The 27,711-nt window shown below is 33.5% G+C and overlaps 1 protein-coding gene across 2 annotated transcripts in view; it reads left to right on the top strand.

Moving 5' to 3' along the window:
• The window catches only part of LOC128995261 (uncharacterized), a 124,816-nt gene extending 100,421 nt beyond the window's left edge, over nucleotides 1-24,395 (top strand). For both annotated transcript variants that reach the window (XM_054420217.1, XM_054420216.1), the window contains exons 3-7: nucleotides 16,237-16,338; nucleotides 17,523-17,644; nucleotides 19,804-19,956; nucleotides 21,590-21,767; nucleotides 23,442-24,395. In XM_054420217.1, coding sequence (XP_054276192.1) covers nucleotides 16,237-16,338; nucleotides 17,523-17,644; nucleotides 19,804-19,956; nucleotides 21,590-21,767; nucleotides 23,442-23,753 — 867 coding nt within the window. In that variant the 3' untranslated portion in view covers nucleotides 23,754-24,395. The remainder of the gene's footprint in view (nucleotides 1-16,236; nucleotides 16,339-17,522; nucleotides 17,645-19,803; nucleotides 19,957-21,589; nucleotides 21,768-23,441) is intronic.
• The last annotated feature ends 3,316 nt before the right edge of the window (nucleotides 24,396-27,711 follow it).

Raw genomic sequence — 27,711 nt, 5'->3', positions numbered from 1 at the left:
CACCTATACAGGGTGTCCTGAAAAGCAGTGGTTCCTAGCGTGAATTTCTTTCTTGCATCCAGATAGACTTGTTTTGCATTAAATATTTGCCAGGGGACCGATGCGTAAATTCCGAGGCAAAGCTAATAATGCATTACCTTTTCACTTGAAATATTATCTTTGTTTAAGACAACAGGTGGATAAACCTACGAATTTAATTACATCTGTTTCGTCTCTTGTTTACAATAATTTAACTGTGAAACATTTAACTCAAAGATCAGCTGTTGGATTACAGTTCATATTTAAATCGTTGTAAAGAAAGTTAGTAGCAGTGGATCTTTGGAAGTGAACTGTAGAAATAAAAGAACGCAAGGGGGCAAAGCCCTTAAGGGGGGGGGGTCGTTTCCATTCATCACTCTGCTAGGTCATAAGTTTTAAAATGTCAACTCAATCGTGAATTTGGTTGAGTAAGAGAACTGAAATGGGGAAACCAGCTGTTACAGAGAACCCCCCTTATTGTATTAATAATGTATTGATAGATATATGAACTAAAAGTGCGTAGGTATCCGTTTATCCATCAGTATTTGATTTTGACTACGTCATTGATGACGTAGATTAAACACACTTCCTTGTAAAGTTATTCTTCTTATGAATCAGCTGATGACAATGTTACCCGTGTGGTTCATGTAGATTCATAGACTGGACCCAGCTGTCCCTGATCATTGGGCTTTAAAAATGATCCTGATTGATAAAACAGCTGATGATCTTAGTCAGTAACAAAGCTACAGAGATCATCTCACAACATTCTGCACTTGTACTTCACTCATATTTGGGTTCAAATACGCAACTAAGTGGTGTCTCCATCTCAACTAACTGATAATCTATTCTATATATAATTCAGTTTTAAAAATCTTTGTACAACTAAATCTAGAGTTCTACTGGACCGATTTTATTAATTAATGGGTCGTTGGAAAGCTTAGGTCGTGTAGATTTGCAAATAATAATGAAAGTTTGTTTTTATTATGATTTATGGTGAAAAATTTCAAAAAAACATGTTTTCCGTAAGAAATACATTGAAAACGGTGTTTTTCACACTTTTTATTTGGGTGCGACATTTAGCTGCCTTTTTTAGTGTTTCCAAGAAGTGTATGGTATCAATTTGTAGGAAATTTTGTTCTCTTTCAGAATATCACCTTCCACTTTGGTCGATTTCCTCACCATTTAAAAGTTATTTGCAAAAAAGCTAAGCAACCTCCGAATTTATAATAGTGAGAAAATATTGAGTTTAAGATATTTTTGTTAAACTTTGTACAACTAAATCTAGACTTCTACCGGACCGATTTTGTTAATTAATGAGTCATTGGAAAGCCTTACTCATGTAGATTTGCAAATAATTATGAAAGTTTGATTTTATTTAATATTTGTGGTGGAAAAATAAAAATAACAAAAATACATTAAAAACTGTTTTTTCAGGTTTTTATTTTCAAGTTTATATTTGTAGTCAGCTTTTGGCTGCCTTTATTAAATAATTTCAAGAAATACACAGAAGTTATTCGTAGGAAATTTTATCTTCTTTCAGAATATCACGTGCATTTTCTACGATTTACTCACCATTTAAAAGTTATTGTCAAATTAGATAAGTGACCTCCAAATCTTTAGTTGTTAAAAATACTGAATTAGGGATATTTTTGTTAAACTTTGTACAACTAAATCTAGACTTCTACTGGACTGATTTTGTTAACTAATGTATCGTTGGAAAGCCTAATTTGTGTAGATTTGCAAATAATTATGAAAGTTTGATTTTATTAAATATTTGTGGTGAATAAAGAATAAAAAGCAAAAATACATTAAAAACTGTTTTTTTTATAGTTAATATTTTAAAATTTCAATTTATAGTTAACTTTAGGTTGCCTTTTTTGAATATTTTCAAAAAACGCCTAAGAGTACTTAGTAGCAAATTTTATTCTCTTTCAGAATATCACCTTCCACTTTGGTCGATTTCCTCACCGTTTAAGAGTTATTTGCAAAAAAGCTTAGCAACCTCATAATTTATTGTGGTGAGAAAATATGGAATTGGAGAGATTTTGGTTAACTTTCTGCAACTAAATCTACAGTTCTACTGGACCGATTTTATTAATTAATAGGTCAATAAAATCTGTGTAGATTTCCAAATAATTAGTAAAGTTTGAATTTATTTATTTATGGTAGTAATACGTTTGCCGGTATGAATAATCTAAAAAAAATATATGGTAGTAAAAGTGGGTTAGCCAGTATGCATCATCTGATCATATGGAACACGTGTATTAACCTATAGTTTAACAGCTGATTGTTTTATTGTTATTTCCTTGATTTTTCTTTGTTTACATTTAGTTGTTTACTATTTGAATTGGTGGTTGAGGTCCGTAAAGTGTGTTTCTAAAGTGATGTTTTTAATCTGTACCATTAATAAGTATTGGTAAGTTAAGTGATGTATGGATTTCATAACCAAAAATTATTATTTTAAACTGTCAATTATAAATTATTCAAATTTAATTTATAATTCACAGTTTAAAATAGTATTTAATATTCGTTATTTTGAACTGTTGTATAAACTCAATATTTTACATTAGTTGAAAAATGAATAACTTTACTCTTCACTACATGGTTGGTGATGGAAACTGTTTTTTTAGAAGTGTCTCATTTTTATGCCATAAATCGCAATCCAGATACAGTGATATACGATCCACGGTAGTTGATGAAGTCGTCAATAACTGGGACTACTATTCTCCTTTTATCGTAGGGGATAAGACATATAGGCTAGAGGTAAAAAACGCGACGGAATACAGAAATTTGATGACCAAAGATGGGGAATACGCCGGTAATGTCGAAATCGAAGCTGCAGCAAGAGTTTTTGACTGCCAATTCAAAATATATGCTGAGAAATTGGATTATTTTTTAACGGTTGGTGAAGGCACAACGATCTATAAACTACGATTCTCAGGAAATGTGGATGCTGGGCATTACGATGTTTTGATAGACAATAGTATGCCTGAGAATCAAGAGTATAATCTTACCAAAATCAAAACGTGGCCGTGCATCAAAAAATATAAAAAGTAAAACGTGTTCTGGCAGACGAGAATAAACAGCTCATAAAAATAAATTGAAGAAACCAAATTATAGTATAGATAAAGATTTACTCCAAGGGGTAAAAAAGTGTTTATCAAGCTATCAAAAGGATGGAGACCCAGAAAATGAAAAAGAAACAGAACAAGATAGTCTGACCAACACTTCACTCAGAGATGATGCAACTTCCTCAACCTCCTTAATTTGTGAATTGGGAATGCCAATACACAAATTAAATTCAAAAATTGGAGCTGTAATAATGTTGCTACGAAATCTTAACACAAAACGGGGTTATGTAATGGCACACGATTAATTGTTAAAGAACTCAAGCACAATTTAATAATTGCAGAGGTTTTAACTGGATCAGCAGCACGTGAAATTGTTTTCATTCCAAGGATTGACTTAGCACAGACGGACACAGATTTACCATTTGTTTTAAAAAGACGGCAATTTCCTTTAAAATTAACGTTTGCTATTACAATAAACATAGCGCAAGGCCAGACATTGGATAAAGTTAGGATATACCTTCCACCAGGGTTAAAAGGTTTGAAGACATAAAAAAATTAAAATTATCCCTGGCAAAGAACAAGGAAGATTATTAAAACAATCAGATGAAGTCTTTACAAAGAATGTTGTTTACAAAGAAATACTGTAAATAAAATATTTTTGTAAAATTTTATTTGTTTTTCATTATTTTACTCTTTTAGAAAATCAGTTTATTTTCTAAACAATTTCATTCTTTAAAAAATGTTCAGGTACTTACAAGGGCATATATTATGTACTACTGTACTTTCTAGGGACCGTTGTATTTAACTACAACGGGCTCTGTTGCTAGTAATAAATGATTATTAAAGTAACTAAAAACGTATGTACCAATAAATTTCACGTTTATAACTTTTATCCAACCATTGTTGACATTGAAAAGCCTCTAATTTCCAAACCTCCTTGAACAACAAAGAATTCAAGGGTGCTCTGTGAATATAACGAATACTTTTACCTAATGAAAGCAACGCCATAATATTGTGCTAGATTGTGAGAAGAGAAAAGTGAGAAATGTATAATAAACGCCGACAATTGTGAGAAGTTTGTGAGAAGTTCTCTTCGGGAGGATCCGATAATGAGCTGCTGAGAGTATGGGACAATCGGGTCGTTAGAGAAGACACGGTAAACCAAGGGACAACAGTGGACATAGGATTGACATTATTGGGTCTAGGTAGGTGGAGGAGAACGAATCCTGTATTGAGTTCAGATGTCACTTTCCAACATCAGTAGTTTCACGCATTCCAATGTTTTGATGAGAATGTAAAGTCCTTGTGATGTTTTCGATACTTTCACAGGGTTGAGAGTTAAAACAAAATGTCTAAAAGTTGAAATTTGAACGCAGTGTGGTAGAATGGTTGAGTAGAGAAGTCAATTTTTGTATTTCAATTAAGCTTAGTTGTATATTTATTTAATTTACTAGCTGTAACCCGCGGGCTTTGCCCCGTTTAACTTCTTAATTTTCAAGATGATCTCGTTTGCATGGCTCAATCACGTCCTGGTTGAAGTTCGTTCGCTACGCTCACTCACCTTTAGGTTGGAGCTCGTTCGCTGCGCTCACTTTCCTTCAGGTTAGCTCGTTCGCTACGCTCACTCGCCTTTTGGTTGCAAATTAGCTGTTGTCATAAATGTAAAAGAAATAATAGTGCTAGTGCTGCAACCTGTTGGTAATCCTCGTAACTTTAATGCTATTGAACATCATAGAACAGAACCAACTTGTTTAATTGAAACAGCTGTTAAGATTCATTAATTCCATTTCTCATAAGGTTAACATGGGAAACTCCAGAGCCACTGGGGCGGAGCCCGGAAGGATTTTTGGGATAAAAATATGCCTATATGTTAATCGGGAATATGAGCTATCATCATGCCGAATTCCAGCCCGATCCGACCAGTAGTTTTCGCGTTTACTTTTCCCATACATACACACACACAGACACCACCTCTTTTAGCGAATTTCCCATATAGGGAATAAGCTATTACCGTAGTACTCATGGTAAGACCTGGGCGCGGGACCGATTTTTTTTTCGTTTTGAGGTCCCTAGAGGCCAAAAACACCATCCGTTCAAATTCATATATATATATATATATATATATATATATATATTTATATATATATATATATATGTGTGTGTGTGTGTGTGTCCGTTAGCACGATAACTTGAGCAAAAATGATCCGATATTGATGAAATTTGGTACAAACGTGTAAACCTACGTTTATTCGAACGAGTTCGCAATCCAGCATGATCGGACCATGGGAACAGGGGTTTACGGGGGGTTTTATGGGGTAAAAATAGGTTTTTCCCATTTTTGACCCAAAAAACATAAAATTTAGCAATTTCTTTTCAAACCATTTTGTAGAGCTTAAAAAAACAAATAATTTAGTATATTGAAGCGTTATTATGCGCCTAATGGTTACGGAGAAAATTCCAAAAAATTGTAAATTTAAAATTCTTATGTTATTCTTATGGAGAATAAGTAAACTGTTGTAGTTTGCTTGTTTATGAACATATTTTGATCAAATCTGGAAAATGTTTTTATTTCTTACTAACTATAAACATTTTACAAAATAAAAAAAAAACAGTTTTACCCTCCCTGATGCAGCAAACCTACGTACTTGTTAAACTAATTCTATTTAAATGGGGAATAAATGTGATATTTTTAAATAGACAATTCAGTGTAAATCCAATCAGTCAAATGGAAATTCGCTTAGTCTGCAGGTTTGCTGCGGCGGGGGTATTTTATAATAGTAATAGATGGAGTTTTGTTTCCTACATTTTTACAGATTAAATATTTCTCTGTGAAAAATATCGTCTCTGTGAGAATATCCACCCTTAAAATTTTCCCATGGCCATACAGTAAAGTCAACGAAGTATAATTTTTGTATATACACAGTCAAAACAAAACATGGACCGATAGTTAGTTTCGTCATTGAGTTGCTTTATTAAATATTAGTGTGTAAATACAGCTCAACCAATCATGCTTATAAACTCAGTTCTGTAGCGTATAAATTTTCTTTACCTACATGATTTGAAATATTTTAGTGTATTGAATTCAAGCTAAAATGCAGTTGTTGTTAAATTTAAAAACTGTATTGTCCTAGAAGACTATCCCAAAAGCCCTTAAAATTAATTGTGCGCGACGAAAATTGGAAAATATTTCCTTGTTTAAAAAGTATCGTAGATTACTTTAACTTAATTTTCTAAAATTTTACGGTTATTTTCCATAAAAAAAATAATTTTCACAACGTGATCTGGAATCCGACACAGTCTTCAGGTGAAATATGAATCTTCCCTGTAGTATGAAATAATGAAATATAAATAATCCCTGTAATATGAATCTTACACTATTCGGGAGAAAGTTAAACTGTATTTCGGAAAAAAATGTTTATTGAAGTTGAAGTCATAAACATCCTGTGTAATTATCGTGAGTAGTTTTGTCATTTGTACTTGCCGCTTAAGTAACCGTTTTCCCGCGATTATCAATCGACCGGTCGACGAGTCCTTGGAGCGTGACCAGATCAGCTGTTATCAGCCTATCTCACGAGTGTTCGCTGAACCGACCCAGCTGATAACACTTATCAGTAAGGGCTGGGTACACCCCTGGCAATACCTGTGTGAACCAATGTGATAACAGTGATAATTATTGTGCTGCTTTGCTAGTGATAGGTATTAGTTTTATATTTATGTTCTCTTTGTTTTGTAAATTTTTGAGTGTAGGACTTTCGGCCTGGGGTGATTATGAGAAACTTACCCTCCGCAACAAACAATAGGGAACGTGGTTAGCTCTGAGTCTGCTGTCCCCAAAAGATTCCCTATAGGTAAATTGAAAAGATTCTGTGGGTAAGAGGGAAGTAGGGAAGGGGTGATATGGGGTGTTTGACACAGCAAGCTGGCCAAAAACTATGAATAGGATTAGGTACGGTACTTCCAAGAAGGACCTGAGCCCCAGAGCACTCCAGAGCAAGAGCAGGTATTAGATGGATTTAAATCTAAGTTTGGGCTAGTTTAGTTACAAACACCGTGCTAAAAGTTGTATATTTAAACAGTTTTCAACCAATTTTAACGACGATTTGACGACATATGTGTCACCTCAGTTCAAGATACAAAAACAGTGGATATGTAAATCATAACATCATAATCTATAATATTAAAACGAAACAGTGTTTTTTTTTATTTCACGATTCTGAATCAACCACTTGACGGATTTTCATGATTTTTGTGTTGAAAGAAAGATAATTTTGAGAACTAGGGAATGTCGAAGCCATAATTTTAGTTTAGGGTTTCAGTTTTTTAGAAATTGAGTTTTAATTTTTAAAAAGTCTAGCAGCCGACGCTAGCAATTTAAAGTATTTTCATTGCTGGTTTAACTAACAGCTGGTTTATAACTGTCATTGGAATGTTTATGTTACGAGTTGTTTGTTTACAAAAATATTGTTCGTTGGTGTTTGCCTACATACCACGATTACTAGAATTTCTAGTAATCGTGCTACATACTATTTCACTTTAAAATTTAGTTTTCCCCTACCGTGAAGGATCTGCCTTATCAGGAAATGTGTTATTTTGAACTAAACATCTGAAACACTTGCGTTTAATCAAGTTTTGTCGTAAATGCAATCTGTGTAGGTATCTAGTTTATGCATTGCAAATTTCAACTCATATTTGGGAAATATTTTTTCAGCAGTTTATCGCTTAGTTGTTTAAGATATAAAAGGTTTACGTGTTGATACTTATTTTTATGTATGTTTGAATGTGAGTATGTCGGCATACTAAAATTTTGGTTAGTAATGAAAGCGTCAATCGGTGTAGTAGGTCTCTATAAAACTGTCAAATAAACTGCAGGGTGCAGCAGAAACCAAAGTCAACTCATACCATACCAACTATCCCCGTAGTACTGATGATTCAGAAACTTGGGCACTGACCAAAGAACCTAATGCTGGGTTAGATAATAAAGTGCAGAGAAAATATACAGACCAGTTCAAGAAAACGGCCCGGAGGTCAAAATAAAAAAGAACAAAGAGCTAAGAGAAATGTGTTAACACCCAAATATAGGGATGCTTTCCAGAAGTAGGTAAAGCTTGGATGGACAGGCTGTGCATAAACTTAAAAAAAGTATATTCCAAGGAGTACCACACGATAGACACGGGAAATATCAAGTTATGAAATGTATCCTCAGACTGGGATCTACATTTTGAAGAGGCAGGTGATAAAAGAGAATCCTCATAAAAGTTTCAGTGGTCACGGAGGTAAGATAAGGTACGGTAAGTACATAAGTAGTACAGTATGCAATTGGAGGTGGCATGTAGCTACTCGGGTACACTTCCATATCTGTTGGCACAAACAACCGAATGAAAATATCCATCAATATATCAATTATTCGATATATCGTTTGGTTTGTTAGGTAAGGTTAACCTAACCTAACTAACCAAACGATATATCGAATTAAACAATCGAATTATCAGTATTACTCATTCGGTTGTTAATGCCAACAGATATGGAAGTGTACCCAGCTACTCTACTCAAAACCAGTGTGAATCGGTCGCCAATCTGACTTCAAGATTTTTCAAATCGACACAAATGCTGTTTAATGGTAAAATTATCGGATTTAAAATGCATATCGCCATATTATAGCTCTATATTCGAATGGTATAAATAGGTGGTCACGTTACATTTGTTTATAAGGTGATCTTCTTGAATTATTCCGTTTTAGTTGACAACTGGATTCCCGTACGTAGGACGGGCCACCAGCTCGTATTAGTTATAGATATTATAGTTTCGTATATACATTATAGCTTTTATAGATAGGCTACTGCAGAAGGTGGGGCCACCATCCGCCTATTGTCACTATAGCTTTCATAAATCACAAACGTTGACGAATTAGTCTCACTTAATAGGATTTCAAGGCTTGTTTACAAGAATCCATCCACTCAATAGTACAAAAATATCCATACAACAGTATATTATATTACTACAGTGATACAATCAAATTTTATGTAAACGGTTAAGGCCATTTACCAAATAAAAATATAGGCATATGGCATATCAAAATGAAGCTTAGAGTGTGTAGATTTTGCCGAAAAGTATTGATATGGACTAACTCCCTAAGGGCTCTGCCCCACAGGCTGATTTTCAAAAGGCTACGCCTTGCATGTTTTGGAAGTTATTATTTGATTAATTTAGTGAACAACAGCTGGCCAATGCAATCAACAATATAGTTTGTTTGTTTACATTTTTGTTTACTTATTTTTAACCGACTTCCCCACTACCAACAAAAGGAGGAGGTTCTCAATTTGTCTGTGGCGATGTTTTTTTTTTCTATGTATGTTCACCAATTTCTCTGTGATTCTTTTACCGATCAGTGTGGTTCCACCACCAAAATAACCAGGAGAGTTTCTATTTGGTACCTTATATATTATGTTTAAGTATAATATTAGTTTCGGTGAAAAATTCTGAAAACCTTAAATATTCAACATTTATTTTGTTTACATTTGTGCAGATTGTTTACATTTGTGCAGAGAAGGCAATAAATAATAATAACATTCCTACAGCTGTTAGTTGAAACCATTTAAATGAAGCTACAGACAATTCTTCATGAAACAGTTGCTTCATATTGATCAATAAACTATTTCTTGCCATGGAGCCTAAATTAATTACATTGAGAAAAATGCTTTTTGTTTTGGTTACTGTTGTATTAAGTCTGTTCTTCTAGTCATATGATTTATTTGTGTTTAAATATCTTTTGTTGACCGATGATTTTTGTAAACATGTTTTTGTAAACATTGGTTTAGTTTTGAAATAGAGTTTGTTGAAACAAGATGTGTGTTTAATATTCTTGGATTAGAAATAGAACAGTTACTATAGAAAATGTATTTTAACGTTTGACCTGATTTGTGTATACAGTAATTCTGTTTTTAGTATTGAATATTCTGACTTACAAAAACATATATGTTTCAGTGAGTAGCTGTATGATATTGACAAATAAAGGTGTATTGTGAAAACCAAAGCATTTGTAAAACAGGTCTAAATATAAATTAAATGCAATTATTCCTTACACGACCTAAGAAGTGTGACAGTGCATAATCGTCAATTGTCTTAAAAGTGTTAAATATTTTAATTACTAAATATGCATTTGCAGATGTGGAATGTTTATTAATATTCTCTACCCAGTTACTATTATCATATCAGTACTATTATGCCTGCTTCGGAAAGTCCTAGGGGAAGATGATTTGCAATTTCGACTAGGCTATATCTTGATCAAACAAAACCCCCTACATGACTTACACCACTTTTAGCTGAACCAATCTTTCATATAATATTTTCCAAAGGTACTATACGTGTTAACGACCAATTTTCCACTTTTGAGAGATTGTTTAGTGCTGGTAGCTGAGGAATAACTTTCATATTGTTCCAAAAGGCTTGAGACGTTACTGTATTTCTTTTTATAATGTAGAAGTACACCGATTGCAGGAAACGATGATGTCTGACATTTCAATGTATCTAGAAAAGACAATTAGTTTTTCATCAGGCCTAATGTAATGGACAACTCTTTCTTTCTTAAGGAATATCTAAAAATGTTTATTTTCATAACCAATGATTATGTAACCTCAACAGGTGACTCAAGCAGTTTTAAAATAATTATTGTTCTGTGGAACTTTTGATTGTTTCAAACAGTTTTGCTTATCAAAAAACCTCAAGTGATTGATATATGAAAAATTATACAGTCACTAAAAATCATGAAATAATTTCTTTTTGTAAAAAAATACAACCGACTTCAAACGCTCTAAAAAGAATGAAATAATTTCAATAAAGTAAACTTTTGTATTAGGCAAGCTCACGTATTTCAAGTCGGCGCGGCTCAAACTGCAAATATGATTGAAATTAAATATTGTGTGTGTATTTTGAAAATCAATAAATTGTAGCTGGATAACATAAATATATAAAAAACATACTGAACTGTTTTGTTTTATATTAAAGGAAATATTTTCTTGTATTTTATGTTTACTTTAGAATAAATGCATTATGAAAATAACACACACAAATGTTCTATATGAATAGGAAAATAATTTAGTTCGATATTATGATAGGGAAAAGAAGCTAGTTTAGTATTAAAACGTTACTTTTCAAAGTTAGAAACATTTAAATGCATTATAATCTTTTTAAAGATACTCGTTAATACCACTATAATGCCGATCTCTGATTACGGCAATAAAATAACACTTAACGCATAACTATGAAAAACACATGCAGATTAACACCTTTAGTTATAGATAGTCACCTGCAATATGGACACCATCTTTCAATTTTGTATCAAAAATCATCATAGAGCCGCGCCGACTTAAAATATGTGAGCTTGCCTAATACAAAAGTTTACTTTATTGAAATTATTTCATTCTTTTTAGAGCGTTTGAAGTCGGTTGTATTTTTTTACAAAAAGAAATTATATTATTTACTTTTACGTTCTTAAAAGAGTCGCGGTGAATGGACAGTGAAGCTATTTATAGCTGTTTGTTACAAGTGAGTAACTAAAGGTGTTCGAACCATGATGACTATGAGATTAACAAACCATGTATGTTGTTCGTTCCAAGAGGTTGTCACCGATCTTTAACAGATCGCAATTTCATTGAAAAGTATTAAAGATGTCGTGAAAGAGAGCTGCGTGTTCAGGTACAACCTCGGCCAACCTTAGGACGTAAGGTATGAAGGTTCCACTGCCTTTAACATCCTTACACATGAACATTTCTCGAACATGGGCCCTTTAAATGAAATATAAAGTCAAAGTTGATTAAATTAATTTAATGGTGGTTTCTGTTCACCCGTGAATTCACGGGTAGAACCTCTTGTTTCAGTTTAAAGTGTGAATTGTAGTTTAACAGCTGAATGTACATTCGTAGTACATTCATTCAGATAATTTAAACAAGAGACGTAGTATAAAAATAATGATAGGCCTACTTTAATTAAATTACAGTCTGGTGTAAGGTAAACAAAAAACTGCAGTGTTTAAAATAATGTTTACCTAAAAAAAACTTCTGGTAGTGTCCTATTTACAAGCAAATACAAAGTGAAAGTAAATAACAATTTGTTATGTAAAAACCAGATAAACACTAAGTATAAAATACGAAATTAAAAACTAAACCAATGTAACAAGAGACAAGGATGTTATAAAAATGCGTTTAAAATATAATCCTATATATTAATTAACAGTCTGGTGTATTGGTACAACAAAATATTAAAATTAAACTTGTAACTGCAGTGTTTAAATGATCAATTACTTCAAAAAGGCAAAAAGGCTACATCTAGTGATGTAGATATTTACAATCAATAAAAGAAATTTACAGTTTGTTATATACAAAATCAGAAAATTCAGTTGGATGGAATTAAATGCCCCTATGCATTTCATTCAACAATTAATTAATGTAATTTGCAATTTAATAATTGGAACACACAATTCAACATTGTGCATTTCCAACAAAAATTATGTTGGATGGAATTAAATGTACTGTTGTTATTAGGTGAAATAACACACAACAACAAGTAAGTATCAAATTAAACTTTTACGGCCAAAATTTAGCGTACGCAGCCAACGAAATAAAGAATTCAAGTTAAAATTACTACAAGTATTTTGCATTTAAAGGTTTCGTAATACAGTAAAGTTAAATAGACACCTTCTAGTGATGAAATGCACTATTTTGTATTGTTTTACTACCTTACACAAACATCTGTTACTTTTATATTTAGTGTTCGTGGCCAACGAAATAAAGAATTCAAGTTCAAATTACTACAAGTATTTTACATATAAATGTTTCGTAATACAGTACTGTTAAATAGGTACCCCAAGTTTACATTTAAATTTGTCATAATACAGTACTAAAAACCACTATCATATACAGTATTAAAAGAAGCATAAAAGATTTATTATATGTAGTAAGAATTTGCGTATTTTTGAATCTAAAATTTTGAAACAAAAATAGGTTTATTTGGGGTGGATATCTACCACCCGTAGACACCATCACTTCCTGAGTCGTTAATGCCAAAGATTACAGCAGTATTCTAATACAATAGTAATGTATTTCCTAGAAGGTTGGCTCCAATGCTATTTGCCCTGTTTCCTGTGTCGACGACCCTGCCCACCACCCCACAGGTATTTCCGGGAGATTCCTGGGATTTAGTGGGTAAAGCGCAAGCTCAGGTCAGGTACCTACTCCCGAGAAACCTACCCTTTACACCACATAATAGGGGCAGCCCAGGCCGAGTCAGGGGCAGCGCAGGCCGAAAGTCCGTTTCCCTAAATTTTTCTATGCTGTGTGTAAGCAAAGTTGGCGGTAGAGAGCCGTTGTTATAGGTCCTGAATTAAGGATGGTATTTGAAGAAGTTCTTTATTAGATTGGATAGTTCTTCAGCAGCCACATATGGTAAACTTTAGTGATTAAATTTTTAAATCAAATGCATTATACTTTCGGAACATCCGTATATTTATTTATATTTTATGGCCGTTAAAAACGTTTACCTTTTGATTTAAATCGACGACAGTATGGTAGTTTCTTGTAATATTATGTAATTTTTTATGATGAATAATTGGAAGGTATAAACTTCTCATGCCTGATTAGTTTATATGATATCCCACAATTACACACTCCTTAAACATTTATCACCCTTTTAAATCAACTGATGTCAATTTTTAGGTTAGTTCTGTTCAATTTGTGTAGGAGTTTGGTTATTTACTATTATTATTGTATTATATTTAACAAATTTTAAAACGGTTTAAAGCAATGCATTTATAAACTATGGCTTGATAATGTAACCAAAGGGATAAACAATCGTGTAAAATCCGCCTTAAAACAAAGAAACATGTCAACATCATCACATTCAAACGTAACCAACAGCACATCTGGACATGTTTCAGATTTTACAATATGGCGAGAAGTCTTCGTGTGCCGTTTAAATCAATTACTAAACCGATTTCAGTGAATTTTCCATTACAGATATTATGTTCAAAGGTCAAAAGATAAAAGTAATTTTGGGACGTTATGGTGAATGGCACTTATGTCTAAACACCCGTTATTGTGTAGGAAGATTGGGTAACGATCGATAGATTGATATACGAAAATGAATAGACCGTTAGTCTTTATTTTAGAAGACTGATCTTAACAAATTGATGTCTTCAGTGGTAGGACTATTAGATCGTGATACTGAGAAAAATAAGTTTAACTATTTCTTGTTGCATTCATATTGACCCTGGCTAACAATGTGGATACTACTTTATAATAATACAAGCAAATCGTGCTAATCATTTTAAAGTTCTTTAGTGCATACTATAACACCAGGCTCTTAGAATTCCAACTCTAAACTGTACGCATGAAAATAAAAAAAAATAAAAAAAGATCCAGTAAGTGTATTTACAATGAAGTACCTGGAGACCGAGCTTTGCTCGGGGAAAATCATTAGTTTACTCTGAAAGCAGTTTAGTATTGCAGATGGATTAATCCATTCCCAAACTCCACAGTGCTCACCTTTACTACTTCCTTCACCACTCCGAATTGCGACTCGATTATTATTTATTTCTTAACTAGACAGATCATCCAACAAAACTGTCCTCATAAGTTTAGAACTAACATGGAAATTATCAATCTTGAGACATAGTATTCCTAGTATATTTGGTATTATACACGCTTTGGGGATGTTAAAATTACCAAATAACTTTTAAAATATCGGAGTTGAAAACTGAGCTGTTTAGTGAATTCATTTAAATTCAGAAATTCACACACTAATAACAGGTAACTCGAAGGGTTTTCTATAGTTAAAACAATACAAACACGATCGGTTTGTTAACATAGTTAACTAACTGTGATGATTTGAGTTTCAACCAAATTTATGTAGTACAACAAATAGACCTACGTAGCTTTATTTTATAAAGAAATTAAGGAAATTTCATGTTTATATTACTTACTACGAAAGAGTGGAAATCTTACTAAAATTTGAAATGTTTTTTAATATTTGGTTTGAAGACAACTAAACACAAAATAGAAATGTACATAATTTTTTTACTGTAAAATATTTCAGTTTCATTAGGTAAATTCATGGAAAACTTAAGAACACTAATTTAATATGACGCGAATAAAATTGTCCGCAATGACTCACACTTCCGTCCAGTTTGGGGTAGTGTAATTTAGAAGGCAGTGGAGTGTGGTGGAAGGGTTATTACCAACATGCAAGTCTGACTCACAAGTGAATCATTGCCATTGGCCAGCCTGTCTGGAAATGATAAATATCATGGTGGCACTGCTGACACGGTCAGTCGCCACTGCCTTTCATCAGTTAGATAATCTATGCAGATTAACCAAAAAAGGGACTTAGGGAGTATATCAGTGGATAAACTAGGTTTAAACGTTAGTTTTCCGAAGTGAGTGGTTACAGCTTTTGAGGTTAGGACTGTACAACAATATCCGTGATTATGCCTGTACCAGATTCAATGTTGGAAAGATCAAAGGTAATTATTGGTATTGTAAAATTATAACACTGTTGTGGTAAATTGGGTTTTAACAATCGTTGTGAATACCACAAAGCTTATCAGTGTATAAATTAGTTTTAGTTATTTTTATAGTCCAAGTATTTTTAACATTTTGATTTGGTTTATATCCGAATATAAACAAAAATATAAATACAGTACAGTACTCATCTATTAGTATAGTACTAAGATTACTACACACCTTAGCATTCATGCCATGATACAAGTAATTCTCTTTTTAAAATGATTGTTTGTAGAAATTATAACTTTTCTCCAAACCAATGAATGACGAATGACCTAAGGTATGAAATCAGCTGTTAAAGTTATGCAAATTATTATTAGAATGATTTAACGATGAAGCCAGTATTCTTTAAACTTGCATTTATTTTATTTTTGGCTAGGATGTGTACCAGTGCTAGTAGTTTTATTTTAAAATGAATATTTCTTTGTTCTTTTTGGATGAAATACCAAAACGATAAATTTATAAAATGTGAAATTAGGTTGGCACTCCTGAAAAACGTGATCCTAGATTGCTGGTGTTTCAACGGATATCTACCACGATATATTTTACAAATATACATCTTTTGTGAGAATACAGAATGTATTTGACTGTTGCAGGACTGTCAGAGGCTGGTGGAAGACAATCACAGACTTCTGCAGGAGATGGACAACTCTCATCTGCAGACCCAAGTGGATACTCTGCAGTGGCAACTGAAACAGGTAAATAAATACCTCCGCCGCAGCAAACCTGCAGACTAAGCGAATTTCCAACTACCCGGCTGGATTTCTCCTAAAATATTACTTAAAAGTTCTCAGATTTAATTTCCTATTTAAAAAACATTAATTTTAGTGAGTACTTAGGTTTGCTGCTACAGGGAAGATATTGAGGTGTGTTATTTATTGCAATGTTGATAGCTTAGTATGGAATAAACAAAATTTTCAAATTTTTAAATTTATCCATAAACAAGGAAACTACAACAGTTTATTTATTATACATAAGAATAACATGGAAATTTTAAATATAATTTTTTTTATTATCTCTGTAACCGTTGGGCATACAACAACACTTCAATATAGAAAATTATTTCTTTTTTTAAGCATTACAAAATGATTTGGAAATAAATTATGAAATGTTATGTTTTTAGGGACAAAAATTGGAAATCGGTCCCGGGTCTAGGTCTAACCATGAGACCTACGGTAATAGCTTGTTCACTATATGGGAAATTCGCTAAAAACTGTCGGTTAATTTATCACTAAATTAATAGATTAAAAATGTTGAGCAATCAAACTTGATCAGAAATCCAAAACCTCTACAAAGCTTGTTTAATTGTAAGTAAAAAAAAAAATTACATGAACATAAACTTTTTTTTAAATACTTAAATCTATTAAGAAAATGTTGGCCCTGTAAAACCTATTACAAAACCATTAATATTGGTACTCGTTTAAAAAATAAATACCCAACTTAATAACAGAAACAGTAAGGTCGGCAGGAAATTCTGTTTAGCATAGAAAGTGCTTTTCTTATAACTTTTGCTTTTGGAATACAAATTTGATTTTCACCTCAATGTTTATTCATGATGTCCGTAATATTAGATATAAAATTGACATTGCTGGTCCTCCATTTGTTTGATGCTGTTTAGTGACACAGTTTTACTATAATTATTGTTTTTTTGTTTGTTTTCAAAAAAATCAGAAGTTTGTTTAGTTTTTCTGGTAGCATTTAAAATTTGGTAATTTTAATGTAAATTGTTTAGGTATGATAATTACTTTTCTATGAGCAATAAAAAGATTTTCTTCCTATAAGGTATTTAATAAGGTATCTATTGAAGTCAAGTTCGTAATAAGCAAATTGTTTTAGCAATATGACTTAAGTTTTAGCCTTGTTAAATCATGTTTGTTTCTAGGCTGAATCAAGCAGGCAAATGTACAGAGCTGTTTTAGAGCAAGTGTCAAAATTTCTGGAGAGGGTTCACAGAAACCTGGATCAGGCAAATGTGAAGACTTCCCCTTCAAAATGCAAAGCACGGCAAGTAACATATGTTATTTTAATGAATATGGAGGGTAAAAAATTAAAGATGATGGGCTAGTTCATGACGATAAAGGACTCTATAGTAGCCAACCTGAGTTTGTAGTTTCATTGTGACATTGACTTTACACTAAGGTATCCTATACATTACTTCTACACGCACCAGCTATAGCCAGTTTTTTTTTTATTAGGGAAAACACACATAAACCTCACATAAATTGTGATACAATTTAAGATTGTTTTTCCTATTAGTTTTTAATATGGTGATGGTTGGTTCATATATAAAATCATAAAACACTTTTCAGTTTGACATGGGTAAGTATGTAAAAAATTGGTATGTAAGATAGGAAATGTATTAAATTACCTTTTTCTTCCCTGTGTTCTTGACCTTGAAGTTTGTGTATCACCCTGTATATTTTGCCAGATTGTGTGACATCTTCAGGAGGTTTTCTTGTTATCTTCTTATCACCATCAATACTGTCTAAGAGATAACATAAGAAAACCTGGTGAGGTGACAAAATACCTATTTAGAGTTACAAAAGCTTCTAGCTCAAGAACACAGACAATAAAAACGTTAATTTAATATCATTTTAACCTGGGATAGCCAAAAACAATATGAAGGTTTTAGAGAACAGAACCAATGCTTAATTTATAATGGTGTTTATATTCAAAGTTTGTCTAATTTTGTGATCAGTTGCATGAATAAATACACTGCCAGAAAAGAATGAATGATATCAAGATATCAATATGCTTTGAATAAAGATATTTAAACAAAACTTGAGGTTTATTTGTAAAAACTTATTGAAACTGGTACAGTATTTTTCAATTAAATATCAGATGAAACAGTTCAATTTTTTATGTAATAATATTCTTCTGTTTAAAATTGTTCCTAATTTTTCATTACAAAATCAACTTAAAAAGTCTGCTCATTTCCAGACTTCCAACAAATTTAAGAGTGCAATCACAGAAAATAAAGTTCAGTGAAAAAAATCTCCTCTGCAACACATAAACAAAACACTACACAAACTATAAAAAAGAACGTCTTAGAAGATTTAATAAAATAATCGTTTATGAACCTCTATGGGCTTTTCTACGACCAGGATCAGTAGAGGGGCTGATCTAGCGTTCCGCTCTTGAACATGAGTATGCAAGGTCTATAGTCGCCCATGTCCAGGTATATGAACGTCCCAGAGTCATGGGACATAAAGCAGCCAAATTCAGTTCCAACAATGACGTGCCAACAGGGCCGAAGTTTCTTGTCTATCTCGGTCTTGATGTATTGAGCCATGTGTGTGTACTGATTGGTATTCTGTTCACGAGCTGTTTGCGTACTCACTTCAAACGAAGCCCCTAACTCAGGAGCCAAAGCTTCCTCCTCTTCCGGTTTGTAAACAAACTTCTTAATCGGGAATTTCTCCCAGGCCTCTTTTGCCAATTCGATGATTTCCTTCTGCAATTCTTCAGTCATGTCGGATTCGAGGACCACACAGTTTATTTGAGGCTTGTCCAGTTTATCTTGTTTACTGGTGCTGTGTTCAACCGATATGGTCTCCATCTTAGATGTGTTTTCTTGCAATCACAGTATTGAATTTTACTGTTGTTGGTTGGAATATAAATGTAAATATTTACATATATGTTTGTCAATAACATGTGTTTTGTTATTTTATACTGATCTGTTTCTATAGACATACAGGAAGCTAGTTACTGTTGACAGCTTTAATTATTTGTTTGTATGTACAAATATAAAAATTCTTCCATTGATTATCAACGGGACAGTGTGATTGTGTTTAAAGAAAACAATATTATAATTTTATCCTGGGATATCAATACGTAATTTATAAAGTTTATTTTTCCTTTGGTATGATCAGGGGGTTTTAAAACCAAAATTAAGATGATTTCCAAAGAGTTTTTGTAACTTTTATCTATAGCTACTTGAACTGTTTACATTCATTGGTAAAACTATGTAATTAGGTATATAATAGCATCACCCTATTTTGCCAGCTTGTGTGGCATCTTCAGGGAGACCTTGTGAATGTCAAAGACAAAAACATCTCACTGCGCTAATAATATTATACATTCTGTGCAGTCTTTTATCCACATTTTTATTTCAAATGTGCTTTACTTAACCTTTGGTAAGTGCTTGTATAATTTGTGTCCAGGTCTCGTAGTGTTCACACGGTCGCCTCATGTCCCAGCCACAGTCGTCCTGTCTCACCGTCGCCGTCCAGTCCAGGACAGGGTGTGCAGAGGGCAAACAGCATCTCCCAGATGCAGGACTCTCACACCTACTCAATCTACAGAGACATATCTTGGTGAGTTATCAAACTAGTGGGCTTCCACCATCTACGTAAATTGTTGAATCTTGACAGTGTCTTTAGAGAAAATACTGGCTGACGTTTTGGTTCTTGCAATCCATCCTCAGCGCAACATACAAATCGTTTGATCGATCGTTCTAAAAACAAGACTCGGGTATACTACAACCTGTTTTTAAGTCATAATTTTAGTTTTAGCAAATTTCCCCATATAGCTTACTGTATTACCATCATCCCATTTTAATTAAACCAGGTAAAACATGATAACCGACATTTATTTTAAAGAGATTGGACTATGTGGACAGAGGTTTATAGGGGGTTCTATGGGGTAAAAATTAGCTTTCCCATTTTTGATCCTCAAAACATAGAGTTTTCCAATATAACTCTAAACAGTTTTGTAGAGTGCTATGTACTTGGTGGTAGGCCTATGTTTTAAATTGAATAGTTTAGCTTTGATACAGACTAGGATTAGCTGCTTCTTCAGCCATCCCCATTATTAAACGCCCACCAATTAAGGACAGCTACCAGCACAAGTCTAGCTGATTTTGCTAACTGGGCAACATCAAAGAAAACAAAATTTATCTTCCAAAACATTAGTAAACATATTTGCATTTACTAGTATTAACAATGTTACCCAGTAGCTAGCCGTTGTTGTTGTTGTTAGTTGTTTGGTTTCTTACAAATGAACTGCACCAAACTTTAATAGCTTAAGTACTTTTTTTTCTAAAGTTGAGCTTACAATTAATTGGGAAATGTGTGGCATAAACAACTTCAATCTTTATTCAACAACACCAAAATCATTCAAATAATTTGAAACACGTTAAAAAAGTTTTACTAGTTTCAGTTATATAAATCAGTGTGCATATTTAAACGTAAAGTAATGGCCTAACAGCTGTTATTGGCCTAACCTATAATTTACAGAACAATGACTTCCGAGTAGCAAACAATAGGCCCATGTCAGTGATCTCTTTCATTTGGAGTTCCCACAAAAATCCTAACGGATCTTTTAAGTGTGAGAAATATAACTTGTAATTATCTTGTCATTTGACTTATCTGATGAATGTTATTTTTAAGCGCTGATAGAAGAAGACAGTACTATAATCTCTTGAAATTTCCATTCATATGTTGTGTTGTCTGAATGTTTCTGCTTTGTTTTGATTTTTAGATTTAATGTGGATTTAGTTGATGCAAAAGATAAACCCTTTTCAAAATAGCAGATCATTGTTTTTCACTTCCTTCAGTAATTTAGGTTTTTTTTTACAATTTACTTGAACCAACCCAATGCTGAATGAAAACACAATCTTTGTTGATAATTATCATTTTGGAACATGCTCACAATTTGATCAACAATTTTAACCAAGATATCCTAGTAGCAGCAACCCAAAGTACTCATTGCACTAAATATAATATATTTATACTAATAGGTGGGTCCTACTTTAACTGTCCTTCCACTATGATTTTATTGGAATAAAACAATAATAAATTTGCTGATTCATATCAGTTTTGCTACATTAGGGGATTTATATTTAACTATACTTGAATGTTACTTGGTTCTACGACTTTTTGTGTGGGATCTCATACAGTTAACTCTATTAATGAATATTGAACTACCTTAACTTGTTTCTTTACTCAGGAGGAGTCCTAGAAGTGTGGTAGAAGAAGTATCTCCAGATAAACTATCCCAGGAAGCGTTCCGGCTTCTCCGGACAGTGCAGAGTCTCTTGGGTACCCGGGAACCCGACCTGACCACCCGGCTGACACCTACACCCACACCCGCACCTACACCTGATCCCTCACGGGACAGCACTTGGGTGAGTTACAAGTTACAATTGTACAATTTCATTTGTAGGTGCTCTCACTAATGTCTTTGCAACTGATTTTTCCATTTTTCATCTAACACAAAAACCTATCTGGCTTTTATTAGATGAATTTTTCTTAAAAATTTATTAGACTGAACAATAGAGTATTAAAGGTAGTTTCTATAGTTCTGATATAGTACAGTACAGAGTAAATTTGGTGCCTAATAAATAAACCTGTGAACAGTATAAGCAGTGGTTCAAGTACTAATGAGTGGCATTGGGGAACGAGCTGGCGTAGTGGTTAGAGCGTGGGACTTCAGTCCCTGAGGTCCCGGGTTCAATCCCCGCCAAGTCACCAATGTATTTTATCTAAGTGATAATGCCGCAACACCTAGGTCTAGCCTGAAGTAATGTGAAAAACAATCTCAGGCTCATGCCTAGCGTCCTAGGAAAAAAAACAAAAACTATGAGTGGCATTCATGTCTTGATGGCCCAAATTGCTTTTGGTTGATACTTTTCCTCCAAAGTATTTATTTATTTTTTGGAGATATCAAAAACACTGTCTAGCATCCAACTGTAAGCATGTTTTTTGTATTTCTAACATTTTTACTCTGAAGATTATGAGTTGTCGACACAGTTTTAAGGGTTAGTGCTCTAGGTAGCTGATTTAGTAACGTGATCTACTTCACCACACAAAACATTGTATTGTACATTATTGCTGATTATCTAGTAAATTAACTGTCAACAAATGGAGTGACACTATGAGACATTTGACATGTATTCCTGCCTACAGTCCAAGACAGCTCAAGTCAAAGTCTGCTCTTTTACGCCTGGTCTTGAAATATAACTACAGTACAAGTTCACAAATACTTTTCAAAAGCAAAATTTACAGAAGAAATTTGTTATAGGTACTTGAGTTGGTTAAAACTTAAAACTAATAGACCCATCAGAATTCTGAAGGCTTTTCTTTGTTTGCAGAAGAATTCATAACATCAGTGTTTCAGCCTGGATTCCAGGAATGAACTGATTTCCTTAGACTCTTAAAGTAGGTTTATTTCTTGAAACTTTGCTGTTCGCTTCATGAAGCACTGCGAAATTGGCTGGTTTGATTTTTGCTTCTTATGATTTAATGCTGACAAGATTTATATCTAACAACGCTTTTTCAACCGTCTTAATTACAATGGCTTTTAACTTTAATATTTTTGTTTATAAATTACGGCTAGTCAATTACTGTTTAGTAATAGAAGATCACAGGTAAGTTTGTAAAATAGAGCTTATAACATTTAAAACCTTAAACTTTTAAGCCTTCCAAGATACACCTTAATAGTATTGCATCTGACTAAATCCTTTCACATGCACTAACTTACCATTCAAGAAAAATATAATCTCACACTAAGGCCAAGGAGGCGAAGACACATAAAGTTCATCATTTTGAACACCCTCAAGAAATTATAAACAATGAAACATAGAAACCCTAAATAGCTATTCACACGTCATAAAGGATGCTCCATACTGAAAAACATCTAGTTTTAAACAATCTTTCAACTCATATTTCTAAATTTCCAAATCCTCTCAACAATATTTTTTTGTTTGAAAGTAAATTTACGTATGCATTTTTTGTGCCCTCTACAATCTTTCTTTGTTCATTTTTGTTGTAATTTTTCTATAATCTGTTGTATGTTGTAGTGCGTCGGAAGCTGCAGTTCGCTGTCGTGCAGCAGCCAACGGAAGTCTCTTGACGCATCGTCGTGTTCGTCTCGCGCAGAGGGAGAGGAGGGAGGAGACGTTTGTACGCCGCAGCTAAGCGTTGGCTCAACCGAAGACGAGAGTGGCTTTTCCTCCATGAGCAGCTTCCATGAAGTTGGACTCCCAGAAGTCAGGACTTATCCCGACGTCGGTCTTCCGATAATTGAACCGTCCCACAGAAGATGGAGTTCGACTCCTGTTGAAACTCAATCTTTCCAAACAAACTCATCTATAAGAGTGTTATGGGTGTGAAATGAGATGTCCCAAGGAACTCTGAAAGATCTTCCATGAAGAACCTGGATTTAATTGCCTCAAGAAAGAACTTTAAAGGTTCAGTCAGAACTTTAAGTAAAAGTTTTTGTGAGTTTCCAGTATGTTTTGAAAGCTGGTGCTGCTGTGCGTTATTAACAAAAGCGACAGTGCCATAACTTGCTTTCAAGGAAGCATTAAATCAATTGGGCTGGGATAGCTTTAGATAGGGCAAAATATTTTGTTTTGGAAAGTTTTCTGTTCTAAGAAAAACATAGATTGACTAGCAAATTTTTATTGGTTTCTAAAATAATGTGACCTTATTATGACACACAGTAATACTTGACGTTATGCAGGGAAACATGAGTTTTTAAAATTGTCAATGATTCAGCATCGCAACCCCAAAAATGCTTTTAAAACTTAAATGAACTCATGATCTCATTAATTTTATCCCAGCTCATATTATTTTAGTTTATAATTATTGAATAGTTAACAATTGTGTTTTCATTTAGTATTTTACTTGTAGTGTAAAAAATTAAATTATTACACAAATTAGTGTGATATTTGTTTACAGTTTTTCAAGTTGTACAAAAAATTAAAACTACTTTTAGATGTAAACAAATTATAAGTGCTATTATAAAGTAGTTTTTATCAGTCTTTGGGTTGTTTTTTTCCTCTTCCATCATTTTATTTGTTATAAGATAAAACCTTTTAAAAGATATCAAATAAATTACACAGGATGTAACCAATGACCACTGCCTATTGTAGCTAACTACGGAAATCATAATATCTTTGTGAAATGTGGGAACTGTCACTTGCTAACCATTTTAGTGTCACACAGAGGAACTCTCACTATCACTGGTACTGTAGTATTTTTACTCCACACTGACCACACTACACTATTTTGACAAGCCTCCAATGCAAGGTTTAGTCCAGAAAACTGCTGTTTGTCGCCAGCTTAATCAAATGGGGTTTCATTACGTACTACAGTACTGTAATTGTTTCACCGTACACCAACCAGCTGTTTATACTGTATTTGGCCATTGGCGCTGAGCGGTTATAAACAAAAAGATACCTTCTCTTAGAGGTGACTAGTGATTTTTAGTCCTTTAGTTGGTGGTAATATATAAGGATTTGTACAGATTTAGTAGTATGGTGTAAACTATCGTACGTCACCCGTCTGTTAAACACTTATCTTCAGGACTACCGGTACCGATATACATATATTATATTTCTTTATTGAGAGTTATAGATACAATTACAGTAAGGTTTGAAATCTGTGTGGTCAGAAGACAGTTGCCGAAAATGTTAGATCACCACCACCAGATGAAGGAAAAAGTTAAAAAGACAAAAGATATAATGTTATTATCAACAACACATGATAATACAACAGACAAAACTTTCTCCCTTAGTAGATTTCTCACTCTTATGAAACAGGTGAAGTCAATTTTATTGTTAGTTCTGTCTGGTGCATTGTAGTGGGTTTTGTTTACAATTTGTTTCTTGTTATTTCAGTCGTTTAAAACTTCATTTAACCAAATAAAACGATCCAGGAATCACAAACAATAACTCGTTCCCTAGTTAACCAAATAGCAAAGCACAAATTATGAAATTAACCATCAAATAAAAGGAACAAAATTGCGTCAACACTAGCGATCAGTGTCACCGGACATGAACTAGCGAGTAAAACAAGCTTCAACCTTTACAATGGGATGAGAAGTTACTTGTGTTGGTCTATAATCATGATGAAAGGAAAGGATATAGGTGTGATAATCCTATCATAGGCTGACATCACCCAGATTGCAAACAGAAGATTACCTGATTGTAACTGCCTTATAAGTTAAAAATTTGTTTTGATTTTATTGTTTTTAGTTTTATAAATTTTCTAAATAGTGAAATGTTGTTTGCAATCTGGGTGACGGGAATTCACACCTATGTTTTTCCTCCCACCATGGTCTTGATTATACTCTTAGTTGCAATGTTAGGGGAATGCACATGGCTGATTTAACCAGCTGTGTTAATCATTGTACTGCACAGTTTCATGCATATGATCTCCAGTTGTACTTGTCATATGAACCTGGTTCCATGAAGGAGGCCATTGTTGAGATCAATACTAATCTGGAGAACATCTCCAAATGGTCTCACATTAAGGCGGGTCAACATGCAAGGATTTCACGTACATTTTATCTGCGCAGGATAAAACGGTCAGTCAAGTCGTTGCAAAGAAATGTGTCCACACTGTACAGGTTTCAGCACCAACTTTTAATGTAGTTTTGTGATAGCTTTCAGTGTATGTGCATGCAATATCATGGAAGATGTGTTACTGTGGTCAATCTCTGCAGTCAGTGTTAGAAGAATGCAAAGAAATAAGTGAGAGCGACGCCGGCGCTCACTATGGTCAAGACGTTGGTTACTAAAAATACAAACAATTTCATAATAGTTTCTCGCACGTTCGAATCTACTGCTTTGTATTTTTCAAAAGTCTCTATGCCTGATTCTTCTTATCACAGTCGCTATTTTCCTTACTCTTGACCCTCCATAAATAAGGAAAACTTCTGTACAGTTCGATGAATTTAACACGGGACAATTTACAATCACAAAAATTTTTTTTCACGGGAATTTTGCGAAGATTTGCTATTGTTATTAAAAAACATACTTATCCCTCTGACAACTCGTGAAAACAACACTGCAGACTGGGTTTTAAGCGTGAAAACAGAGTTGAAATGGATGACAGTGTACATACCTAAAGACTTGTCTGAAAACGTTGTTAAAACTATGCTTAACTATGTTAAAACTAACTTTTATGCTCTCCTCAATAGTTTTATGTCTCCGTCTTCCGTAATCGCGCAGTTCTAAAAAATGCACACGTTCTGGTAAAACGTACCAGAGAAATCCTTGATGTGTGTGGCCTTTAATGGACTCAGGCTCAACACCCAGACAAGTGCACTATACTGCATATTGCCCCTGTGAACCTAAGTACAGGCGTGGTGGTATAACACTACATGGAAGAATATAAGTCTATAGTAGTGGTGTGTGTAACTAAACCAAGACTCTACTGACTCTTGCCATCATTATTATCATTATCAGGTGAGATGGGGACGCAACGTTGGTGCGTATTTTAACCCAAATGTAGAATAAAGTGAGATAATGTGTAGCTTTGTTACTGACCGAAATCAGCTGTTAATTTAATGCTCAATGATCAGGGACAGCTGGCCGGGTCCAGTTTCGAACCATCAAAATCTACTGACTTTTCTCAGGATCGATCCGGCAACTTTGACACTATTGACAAAATGATTTTCAGATGATTTCTCTCGACATGCAATAGAATAGAACACTGAGAACTCTGTATGGGTTCAGAGATATGCTCTCTTGGACTGCAAAGCTTCAACTTATGCACTTATGCAGTCACTGATACTGTCAGTATTTTACTGCTGTTTTCCTGCATATATATGCATATATCTATCTACAGTATCACTAGCGAAGACATTATAGCCATACTGTGGATTAAAAACTTATCGATATGATTTTTATTCTGCCTGACAAAACTTAATCATGTATCTCCCTTCCATGAAGCATCCAATCTGTTGCCTATGGAAGCAGTGTGCTGCTTTTTGACGTGCTGCATGACACACAGAGTATTTTGACCCTTTGAATGCAACTCCCATTTCTGTAAAAAGTACGGTTCAAAACTTACTGTAAATTATGTATTTTTCCCATAAAGCCCCCCATAAAATCACGAAAAATAGGATTTTAGAAAAAAAATCCAGTTTTGATTTAACTTAATTACGGTCGTTAAAATTTTGAACGTTTTCAAATTTTTTTAAAGTTTTGATTTTAATGGGGATTTTACCATAAAACTCCATAAAATAGCCGAAAAATTAGATTATCTCAAAAATGGCCTAAAAGATTTTCTTAAAAATTTAGTATGTTATAGTCCTTTAAATTCTGAACAAAATTATGC

Source organism: Macrosteles quadrilineatus, unplaced genomic scaffold (assembly GCF_028750875.1).
Source record: "Macrosteles quadrilineatus isolate MER2022 unplaced genomic scaffold, UCM_ALF_1.0 Scaffold_5__1_contigs__length_97177068, whole genome shotgun sequence".
Taxonomy (NCBI): domain Eukaryota; kingdom Metazoa; phylum Arthropoda; class Insecta; order Hemiptera; family Cicadellidae; genus Macrosteles; species Macrosteles quadrilineatus.
The sequence above is the reverse complement of the archived record's forward strand: the minus strand, read 5'-3'. Positions and strand labels throughout refer to the sequence as shown.